At 26.9% G+C, this 12,613-nt stretch overlaps 1 protein-coding gene across 1 annotated transcript; it reads right to left on the reverse strand.

The window, feature by feature from the left end:
* Positions 1-356: 356 nt before the first annotated feature.
* LOC132936370 (type 1 phosphatidylinositol 4,5-bisphosphate 4-phosphatase) lies at positions 357-8,418 on the reverse strand. The gene is made up of 7 exons (XM_061003090.1): positions 8,004-8,418; positions 7,719-7,955; positions 3,225-3,424; positions 2,856-3,065; positions 1,151-1,200; positions 924-1,069; positions 357-854 (listed from the first exon to the last, which is right to left on the reverse strand). The coding sequence occupies exons 2-7, from the start codon at positions 7,780-7,782 to the stop codon at positions 769-771; spliced, it is 756 nt and encodes a 251-aa protein (XP_060859073.1). The 5' UTR covers positions 7,783-7,955; positions 8,004-8,418; the 3' UTR covers positions 357-768.
* Between the last annotated feature and the right edge of the window lie 4,195 nt (positions 8,419-12,613).

Below are 12,613 nucleotides of genomic sequence, written 5' to 3' on the forward strand. Positions count from 1 at the left end.
ACTTACTGGTAACATTTTGTGAACAAAATACATGTATTATTGAAGATTTCAAAATTATATTAGCAAAACTAATATTTTTATAAATCATTATCAATAATAAATAACACTTGTTATCAAAATATATATTTTGTTATTTAATAATATTTTTCAACTAGATTTTTTTTTTTTATAGATTACAATACAATTGTGATATTAATAATAATTACAGTTATAATAAAATAATGATAATATATAAATTATTCAGCATAAAACATAATAAAACATAATCCAAATAATAAGTAAAAACTAAAGATGTGTGTAAAAAATAGTATATAATAAATATAATGTCTATTGATATCTTTTGTCAGCAATTAAGATTAAGAAATCATAATATATTTTTTTATTTATTTTTATTATTATTGGATACATAACATATTTTAATTATTAAACTTAAGTTATCTGGAACAGACGTAAATTTTGTAAATGTTAGATTGAAGAATGTCTTAATCATTTTATTTTATTTTTTGTTTTACTTAAAATAGAAGATTATCGTCATCAACAATAGTAATAATATAGAATTATTATTATTATTCAACATCACTGCACAAGTGTACACTTGTAAATAGAATCGTTTTCTTCATATTATAAGATCCAACAAATACAATTCATATTAAACAAAAAAAAAAAAAACGAGGTATAAAACTACAATAATTATTTACCATAGTATAAAATAAATTTTTTTAACATTTAAAATGGCCAATATTCTAAGGATACAATTTATTATTATTTTTAAACAGGTCCATCAATAGAGCTGACCTTAATTCGGCAATAATATAGACATTTCCAAAGTGCTAAAAGTGTTAAGATGAGGACACCTGTGGAAAAGTGAAATATGCAAATATTATTGGAACAGAATTAAATTTTAATTTAATTTCAATACTAACCAATGTGAATAATGAAATAACCGCTGTGAGCCTTTGCATTTGAATATGTGAAGAATACAACACCTCCGCCAATAATAAACAGTATTACAGATAAAATGAGGAAAAAAATGGCTTTTGCTTTAGCAAATTCGGGGCCAACAGAAGACCTGTAAACAAAGATAACAAATATCTTAAAAAATGCATAATAGTTTTAGTTTTTTTTAAAAAAAAAACAACAGAATACTTACACTTTACGGCAATGCGGGCATCTGGCCAATGCGTTTTGTAACATATTAAACTGAAATATAATTTGAATAAATTAATCAAACTTAAATAACACAAAATATTATATTACTTTTTTTTATTTAATACAAACAAAAATATAAACATTAAACATAGGTATTATTTTGGATAGAGTTTATTCAGGGAGAAGTGTCATTGATCTATATAACCTAAGTTATTTTTGTTTTGGTGATTATTAAGCAGTATAATTCCCATGCCTTTTATACATGTATACAATTACAGTTTTACATAGTTTTAGATAAATACTTTCTATTACTGTTGTCGTTGTAAATGTTTGTATCAATAATCGGTAATTTATCCATAACCCAATCGGATTCAGATAAGTGATTAATTATTATTTATTTGCTTACTCATTCTTTAAAAAATATTTTATACAATAAGACGATCAAATTTCTCCATAAAATTGGTTTTATAATAAAAACATATTTTTTTTTTTTGTATTTATATTAGAGGTGGGACGAATTAAAAAATGATGGTCTCGAACCGAACATTGGTATGTCAAACCGAACTCGAACCAAACATTTTAGTGTGATGTCGAACTCGAATCCGAGCATTTTATTCAACATCTAACCACACCGGTACCATATATTTCATTACCAAAATAAACCCAAAATAAACTTTTGAATTTAATGACAAATAAAAGCTTTATATTTGTATGCTCAGTGTTGGAAAATATCTAGATAAGTAAATAAAAATTATTTATCTTTTATCTTTTATCTTATATAGATAATTTTCAGCTCGATTATATTTATCTTCATCTTGGTCAAATTCTAGTTATCTATGTGTACCTATCTATATAATTTATTTTAATGGACAAAAAAAAATGTTGAAAATTATTAATATTATTCATATTTTTTATTTACTATAGTATCGTATAGTATAGTATATTTATATAGTATAATATAGAATATAGCATATAACTATATAGACAATAAACAAAAATAAACACAACAATAAGCACCGGGAAAATTGTTAGCTTGAAGTTGAAACGTTTGACATGTTAGAATTTATTACTGTTCGAACTATTTTAATTGTCGAACTATTTTGATTTTCAAACTTTTTTGTTGGAGTTCGGTTCGGTTTTTTTTTTTAAAACTTGGTTTGACTTTCGAACTCGAACTGAACACCGACCCACCTCTAATTTATATGAATAGAATGTACCTGTTATTTGTTAGCTGGTAAGGATATGTTCCTCTCCATAGACTATAGTATATTATAATATAATCAATAATAATAATATACATCCAAATAATTGAGTAAAGTAACTTTTGAGCAATATATAAAAAGAACTTTTAATTAATCATCAAAAAGATCAACATGTCTCATTAAATTATTCAACATGACACTTTCCTAGGTTAAATAAGCTCAAAAATAATTTGAATAATGAACTCTCATAATGTAACTAATAATAATATTAAATTAATTTAAAAAATTTAAAATAAAATAATATAATTATTACATGTAAACAAATATTTGAATATCTACTAAAATATAAGTACTGTAATTCGTAATTTGTTATAATAAATAAATAATACAATATTTATATTAATATGGCTATTACCTAATAATTTATAACTTAATTAAAATAGGCTTTGGTTCAGAATACTGATAGTAAGGTTATATAAAAATTTAAATATTTTTAACACTTACAAGGAATGTATCCTGGCAGTGTACACAAGTAACGCGACACATGCCTGGAACCTGAGGAATCGGCGGTGTTACAGGACTTGGTGCTAAGTTTATAACTCTTTTGCAGTTTATACGGGGACAAGCAATACGTTGTGATGTACTTTTGCAAATCAAAAGACAATGACACAGACAGCGTACATATTTCTTGCCTGCTGGAGCACTTCTAATAGGCTAAAAATTGTAATTATAATTAAATGATTATGCAGTGTTGTTTGTAATGTATATTATAAACATATAGGTAAGTATAAATATTTTATACAATATATAAAATACATATCATTCATCCTAATTTTTATCCAGAATTTACTAAATCATTTTGATTTTACTCACAGTGGCTTCATTGCAGCGATTACATTTTACAACATGTTGTTCCCTTTTACCAATTACATCAATCATTTCTTGACAAACTCTACATGTTACTTTAGAAGCAGCATTTTCAGGTCCCATTTCAGGAACTGTAAATTCTGAATTTTCATTTGGTACATTAGTAGATAATGTATTGGAATCAATAATGGAAGATGAAGGAGACTCTAAAAAAAACATTAAAAAAAATAATATAGTTGATTGTACAAGAAAAGTAATGCATAATTTATTGTGTTACAAACATTTTAATATTAACTAGAGCGCAGATTTGTATGCACTAAAATATGTCATATAATACGCAGTTGAAATCATGAAAATATGCAGGAAAAAATCTTTAAATTGTGTAATATGGTAAAAAATTCACAATTTAATAGTTTATAAATGTATGACTCAAAAATAATTTAAAACAAATTAAATAACTTATAATTGTAATTATATGTATCTACTATCTATATGGTTGAAATATACAAGGTTATTGCATATATATATATATATATATATATATTTGATGATAAAAACAAAAATGGCAGTGTAAAGCTGTAAAGTAAGCCAATAATAATCAAGCATATATGCGCGGGAATTTTGAACTCGTTAGCTTTTGCCAGCATATTTCTGATGATAAGAAAAATGTATATTTGTGATATCCCTTTACGCAGCCATTTTGTTTCTGACAACAATCCGAGTTTATATACAATAACATGTATATTTTAACCATGGTCTCTACTTAATAAACATACAATTTTGTTATTTTGTAATTCATTATTATTAAAATGAATAATCACTTAGTGCCTACAAAATGAATTATAAAATATTATGCTTGAAAAAAATGATATTTTAAATTTCCGCTTCAGCATGCAAAACATTTTGAACTTTGTCAAAATATGCAGAATAATGCAAAAAACAAAATCGTCATTATCTTCCAACTATTAGAATTCGTAAAGGTTACGGATAAAAATCCCAAAAATGTGAAAAGGAAAAAATATGCAATTCCATAAAAATCTGAGCTATAATTATAACTAATGTATACATTTATTCGTAAATTAAAATAAATATCAAATATTTTAGTACATATACTTTATTCAAGTTGAGAAACATAGTTGGTGGCCAACTTGTGTGCAGGGGCATGGAAATACTACACGATAAGTATATAGATCAGAGGTCACCAACTGGCGGACTGCGGTCTAGATACTGACTCTTATCCGGAGTAGTTTTTAAATTTATATAATACATATGTAAAAACTATAAGTGTCATATAAAATTTATATTACAACAAAAATTGTTCATACTAAAAATGAAATGTTTTCTTGTATACCTTATCATCTTTTTTAGAATTTTTCTATAGTAATAATATTATCAGATTAAATAAATCAATTAATATAAATACAAATTAAAATAAAATAAAAATTGTTTTTATTAACGTGTGTTGTGTGTAAGTCATTAAAACTGTTTGGGACCGCAAAAGTTAGGAAAGTTTCATAACTGACCTCTTTAGAAATTATTTGATGACCCCCTGATATAGATAGTTGACTTGGTATGGGTTACAAACGTGTGTTGCCTGACTGTCGCCGACAAAATTAGCGGTAAAATACTAGTTAACAAATGCCTACAAAATATTGAAATTCATTCAAGATTTTTAAACTTTTGACTTATCAAAACAAAAAAAAACCTGATTATTTAATTGGATATTAATAAATAAAATACAAACTAATAAAATATTGTAAATTAAAAACATTGTAATATTAAATTCTTCAGTTTCAGAAAACACAAATGTAATTTAACATTTGATAGTAGAATTTAATTGCACAGTACAAGACAATCAAACTATAAATTAATATATAATTTTCGATTGTACCTACGACTTTTATAATATTTAGTTTATTATCCTGTATGATTGATGATATTTGTATAATAAAATACCTATGCTGTAAAAATCTATTCATATTAACATATTATTATTGTTAATAACTAATAAGAAATGGAAATTAAATTAAATTCATCACTATTCAAATTTGTAAGTTAACAAGTTGTCTATAAAATATAATTAACCCACTCAGACAAAATAAGCTTACTTTTATTTTACATATTTCTTCAAACATACAAATTTTTAATTCTCTATTTTTCACAATAATTTCAAATTTAATGAATACATTTTCATAGATATGTGTATTAAATTATCTTAAAATGTTTAATACTATCTATATAGTGAAATTTTCAAAGGCCATTAATGTATTTTACCAAAGATATCCTTGAGATGTCTTACACATGCACTTCATTGTATTGGAGAGAATATAAGAGCATTATTTTCAAAGTGGAAAAGTAATCTGCTCCCAGTCAAATAAAAGTTGAAAGAAATGTATCCAAATTTGAATCAAAATATTAATGAGTATATAATATAAATAATAATATCACAATCATATAAAATAATTAATATCTAAATAATAGTAATTTATCCTTAATAGGTATACTAAACAATAATTCTATTATAATATTATTTTAAGATAAATATTTTTTACCCAAGATTAAGTAAAAATGTAATTTTCTCAAACATAGATAATGTTATTCAAACACTAACAAAAAAATAAGTATACTTGCATACTAACCAATTTAATAATTATAAATAAATAAGTTACCAACCGGGTTTTTGTTAAACTTTTTTTACATACCTACCTAGTTTCAAAATAAAACATAAAGGTTAATTATTGATTTTATACATTTTTTAACAATGGAATGTCACAATATATGATCATAGACTTCAATGACATTCTATTGTTTATTCCTGTAATGTTTAATAAGTTTAAAATATAAAAATTATACATATTATACAAAAAAAAATCCAATTCTCAAATTAAATCTATAGGTAGCCAAGAATTTGTTATTTCTATATTTCTTTTATTCATTACAAGTTTCAATAATATTTGAGTGTGTAAATTTAGATCTTTAGATATAAAATTAACTAATAACTCTATTAAAAAAATGTTTACTTAATTATTAGGTATTTCTTATCATGCAAGTAAATTAATTATTTATTTAGAACAATTAATTAGAATAAAAGTATTTAACATAAATTTAAATATGCAATTAAAACAATCTTAGGTAGAAAATACAAATTTATTAGTCTATTATTTGATTTAGTTTTTTTTATTACTTTAAGTTTATTAGGTAATTCAGATTAATAAAACCTATTAAACAGGGTTAGGCATGGGTCTTTATTTTTTCACTCAATAACCAATTTATTCATAGTATTTATTTATAGTGATTTAAGGAAAGTACCTAAACAGAAACTATATTTTTAAATAGGTACTTATATTCAGTATGCCATTTAAGGCGTGCCTGTGGTGGTACTAACTTTTTTTACAAATGAATACTTATACAATTTTTTTAGTGAAAATTGTTAAACAGATGATTTGTTTAAAAATGTTATGTACATAAATCAAACAAGTGCTTAGTTTCTGAATTAGTAAGTATACTTTGTGCTAACAATAATAATCCATGAAACAGAAAAACGTACAGACTATAATGATTTGAATATTTTAGTAATTAACAATAATATATTAGCATTTTATAATTTGTAAAAGTCGTCTGAGCAGAGTTACATAATATTATGCACTAGAATAATTAATATTACATCTTTGTATATTTGATGTAAAATCTACAATTAAAACAATTATTCTTAGAACCTACATAATATTTAATAATGAAACCACACAATTTAATTTTAATTTAGATGCATCAAAATTAGAATCAGAATTTTCAAAGAAATCATGATTAACAATTTAAAGTAACAAAGGGTTTAATGGTGTTTTTCATTTGGAAAAAATAAGTCTATATTGCCATAGAAATGTCAACTGAATGATAACTTTAAATGTTATAATAATCTAGTATATTTAACCGGGCTGCATAAATAATCACTAAACTAATAAATCAATAGTGAGCTAATGGTCCCTTAAACATGATTGGTCAATTAAATATAAGTGAACCATTAAATTTATCAATTTTTTATGTAACTCAACTATTCCCAAACTGTTAGTATACCTACATATAATAAAACTAGTGCATTGTACCAGTTACAGCTTTATAATCACTAAATGAACAAAAAACGTAAGAGCTACCTACCTATTACCTACTAATTGTGTATTTGTATAGCACACAAAAATGGCCCAAAACTTTTGTCGATAATAATGAATCTATACAACAAATATTGACAAAAGCAATAAATAAAAAAAACTAACTCTACGAAGCTCGGTCGAGCAGACAAAACTACGTCTATCGATTGATATGTTGCAAGACAGCCCGATTAAACAGGTACCAAAGCTAGGAACACTAAATAGGTACACATTATAAACAAAATAATATGTAACCATTGTAACTTTTGGGGTTTTCGGGCACTGAAGACAAAGGGAGAAAAAAAACAAGCCGAGAAATATAGTAGACGACAAATAAATCAACATCAGCTCCGTTTACCTGCTTCCGAAGCTTTTTGGGCGGTCGAATCTTCGCTGTCCAACAGCGGTTTCGTGTCCGTCATTTTTCCACAGTCGGCAATCAGCAATCAGCAATGGCAACAAAAGTATAATACAATTTATAGCTATTGTTATTATTACTATTATTATTATTATTATTATCCAACTGCGTCGACAATGGTGACAGACGCGGCCAACGGGGGAAACGCCGCAGCAAACGGGAACGGCCTACGGAATACTAAAACGGAAACAAAGTCGTAAAAACTAAAAAGGACTACCCGTCTACCATATACGGCTGGCGGCGGCGGCGGCGGCGGCGGCGGCGGCTGAGTTTCCAAGCTCTGTTGTCGTGTTACAGCCAATAATTATTTTTTTATCACTCGTCCGTCGTGCGGTGTCGGTGTGTGGCTGGTCGGCGCGAGACGCAAAACAAACGCCGAACACAATAATAATAATAATAATAATAAAATATTGATAACACGTTACGCGATCAATATGGCGACTGATCGTCGTCCAGCGACGTGCGTCGTGCTCACGGCTCACGCACAGCAGTTCAATAATGAAATAATAATAATATTAATAGTAAATAATACAATTAAATATTTAAATATTATAACGCTGTAATCTGCATCGATTTTTGAATTGAGTATTTATTTTTTAAGGTGATCGGGTTCTGGTATCGCACTAACCAGGAAGTTGAAAGCTTTGGTGCCTACGGTTGTCGGTTTGTGATAAAGTTGTCACGAAAATATTGATATATTTATTATATAATCCTAGACAAAGAAAATATATATTAATAAATCCGACAACCATAATATTATAAGTAATAACAAAGAGTGACGACGGTCAAGGCGATAGTAAATTCTGTAATACCTATTGGGTATGGTATTTGGTATATTACTATTTAGTATTTGGTGACCGCAAGATGTCGGCGACGGCGACACGACGACACAAACTATACAATAATATGATTATATTATTAAATAATTAATATTATTATCGCCGGACGTCGAATGCTTGGGGTATTTTCGTTTCAGCTCCGCCCGGGAATTATTATTTAATAATAATTCAATTGAGATTATTATTGTTATTTTTTTTTTACACTTCTTTATTCGTCTATCACGACTCACGACTGACAGCCAGCATAAATGCGTAATCGTTACGGTATACTTATATCGTTTGGGCTCACCAGCCTCCGCCGACCCATCGACGTCGTCGTGGGTTTTCCTTATCAGCCGGCCGAAATGTTATATTGACATCACCGCGACACTCCGCTTTCGTCATCATTATTTATTTTATTGTTCGTCTTCATTCTTTTACCACGGCTATTACCGTACCTACTCAGTGACGGTCAAATCATTTTGTAATTTGGTGGTTACCGTTGTTTACCTAAATCTATAAATCAATATAAATATTGAAAAAAGATCATTGGTGTGTGTTTTCAAATAATCGATTTTATTTTTTTATTGTAACTCATAAAACTAATAACCGTATACATTTGAAATGCTCACCAAATACTTATATTACCATTTTCCATAATATTATAATATGGTAGAGTGACCCCGATACCGATATACTCGATATTGGCACTATCGATATATCGCCATATCGGCTATCGGTTTTTTTTCGAACCGACATAATGCGGTCGCATATAAATTTAAAATTTGTATGTAATGGTGGTCGGTGGTCGGTGGTCGGTGGTGGTTAATGGTTATACCAATAATGTTACTTCTGAATAAGAACCAGAAATATACTTATAAGTTAAAATATATTAACATTTACCACTAATCACTAATTGGTATCTAATTAATAATTATTAACTTTTTTTTATTGTCTAAAAATAAAAAGTTTAAAGAACTTTTTTGTTATTAATACTTAATTAATAAAATAATAAATATCAAATAGTTATTATTTAGTACAGCGATTTAAAGTTTGTTTATTATAATATTTTATAATTTTGTATTACTATTATATTGTTTTTTTTTTTTTAGTCCAATTATTCAACTAAAAGAATATTTTAAATTATTAATTTATCACTAATTATCCTTGCGGTCTTCGGAAATCTAATATGTTTTGGTATGTCAGTACTCAGTATGTCACATGATTAATATTATGTTACATCAGTTTATATATATATCGCCATATCAGGTAGCGGTTTTTAAAAATATATTGGTATATAAATAAAATATCAGTTTTATATCATCAATATATGTAAATCGGAATATCGGATATTGGAAAAAGAGTTTTTGGCCCAGCTCTAATATATGGTAATAATTTTGAAATATTTTTACATAGCTCTTTTTGAGTTATTTATACAGTCATGACAAATTTTCCAAATTTTGTAAATTATTTTTCAGTTAGAGATTAATAAAAGTTTTCTTTCCATAGCTAACATTAAACATTTTAATAGAAGATTTCCGTTAAATTTTTTCACCTTTAACAGAAAAAAAGTTTGGCGGAAAGTTACTCTATTTATAGTCAAGAGATATTTTCGATTTATATTAATTTTTTGACTATTAAATTTGATTTATTATACAAGGATTATTTACAGGAGGACACAACGTCTACGCTAAAAACTGTTTTTCGTATGCAATGATTTATTATTGAATTCAAATTTAACACATCCATTACAATGACATAGGAATTCGAAAAATACTGTACAGCAGAGTGGTACACTGGTACCCACTGACTACATGTCCACGTTTTAGATTCTGAGCTATGAATAAATTGATTTTACAATTTTTATTTTTTTATTTTTGTGCCCTTTTGGGGCAGTGAAATTTCTTCGATTTTCTTCAACAGTATCTTGTTCGATGTGAAAGTGAAACTTTGTGCATTGTGGAGATCAACATTTAAAATTCCCAGTAGTTTTAAAATGCGAAAAACAAACATAAATTTTCTATAAATATTAATAAAATTTAATTTGTTGGGTAAAAAAAGCGTGAACATTATTTAATACAAGGCTCCTAATATATTGTTACAGTAAAAGTTAAAAAATATAAAAAATACACAGGCACATATTTTTTTTATAAGCATTAAAAGATCGAATTTTGCAAAATTTATCAAATTTAAAATTTAATAATTATTTTGTAGTTAAAAATTTATAAAATATTCAACTTTTATAGCTAAGAATTGAAAATTTAAAACAAGGTTCCACGTAAATAGGTAAATATATAAATTACTTTATTCACAATAATAATATCATCAAATATTATACTTAGTAATATCATAGGCTGACTGACCGTTTTCGCTCAGAATCATTTTTCTTATACAATGTCACAATGATATTATATCATTGAATTCAAATTTAACACCATCCATTTCAGTGAACTACTTGTAACCTACTGTACAACAGAGCGACCTAACCTAACCCACTTGCCCACATTTTTAATTTTTTTTCGGCTTGAATATTTTTAGTGGCTTATTCTTCAAAAGTTATGTTTTTCTAGTGTCTAGACTACTGAACAACCGTATTAACCAACATTAAGCAGAATAATAACAGTTATTAAAACCCTAACGTTTGTTCAAATTTTTATTCCGATTTTTGAACACCCGAATACATCCAGCATTATATTTTCTAAACAAAATAATTTGCACATTTTCGTGATTTTTATGTATTTTGTCAAAATTCGAATTTTAAATACGGTCTTATCATCCGAATCATTTATTCATGTTTCGGGTTTTCGATATACCTGCCCACATATAATTATATATATTTCATATACCTATAGTTAATATTCATTTGAAAAATGTAATTAATAATTGTCTTATACAATATTAATATTAAATTATACTTGATGGATATTCCTATTATAGGTATTGTAATAACGTAGAATAAGATAACATATAAATAATTATAAACATACGGCTCCTGCCGATAGTTATATTAAAATAGTAAAAGTTAGAATTGTAAAATTACGCTATTACCTTCCTCCAGGTGTTCGGAGGGCTCTCGAGATCGTGTATTCGAGAATTATATCAAATACACCGTACAATATGATTTTATGAAAAAAAGCACATAGAACGTATTGACTGCAATCCACATAAAATATTATATCAAATGCCTTACCTGATTCGCAGTTGTTCGTAGACAATATTGTAAGAGTTTTAGGTTTTAGATAAAATAAAGTACTACTTCAAATACACAAATTTAATTAACGAACGCACTGATTATTGCTTGCATAAGAAGTCCAGTTGTCGCTCGTTGAAATCGGTTTCTTTGGTACTTGAGAGGTTGTTACTTGGTGGCTGGTGCTCATGCACTGGTTTAAGGGACGGACGCGAGGATGCTGACCAGAGATAGGAGGGTGGCTTTGTCACTAACTTATTGTGGGCCTGGGAACTAGATTATTCTTTGGCGTCAGCATAAAATAAGGTCACACACATCCTACGTAATATTGTTATGAGTGCGTGTCGAATTATTAGTTGTCGTAATCAATGGTTTTATTTGATGCGACCGATTTCTACAAGCGACAGTCTGGCTGTTGTTTATTAATCTGTACAATTTTAGTTTATTATAATGGTATGTGAGCATATCATTACATCCACCCTGCACTTTTTTGTGTTGTGCCCTCACAACACCACTCGTGGGTGAGAGTGAGAGCAATACAAATATTTAAGTAGAGGAGAGATAAAGTTAGAAAAAGTTGAAAGTTGAAAAAGTTATACAATTTAAACTGGACATTTGTATATATATATATATATATATAAAGAAAACAAATTTTACTATACAATTTAAAAGGGGCAATGTAAATAATATTAAAGTTTACATATTACATTGGAAAACAAAAAATTAGGAAGATAGAACTGAAGCTGAAAGTTCGTACTCCCCGCATTCCATTGATGTGTTTCTATTCTTATATATTTTATATTTTAAGTTCCCTATCTGGTGTTGTA

The sequence above is a fragment of the Metopolophium dirhodum genome, chromosome 1 (genome assembly GCF_019925205.1).
Source record: "Metopolophium dirhodum isolate CAU chromosome 1, ASM1992520v1, whole genome shotgun sequence".
Classification (NCBI taxonomy): domain Eukaryota; kingdom Metazoa; phylum Arthropoda; class Insecta; order Hemiptera; family Aphididae; genus Metopolophium; species Metopolophium dirhodum.

Coding starts and splice junctions, on each gene's coding strand:
- LOC132936370 (XM_061003090.1), bottom strand. CDS start 7,782: ATGACGGACACGAAACCGCTGTTGGACAGCGAAGATTCGACCGCCCAA. Junction 3,066..3,224: donor ATCGCTGCAATGAAGCCACT/GTGAGTAAAATC, acceptor TACAATTTTTAG/CCTATTAGAAGTGCTCCAGC. Junction 1,201..2,855: donor ACTGCCAGGATACATTCCTT/GTAAGTGTTAAA, acceptor ATTATATTTCAG/TTTAATATGTTACAAAACGC.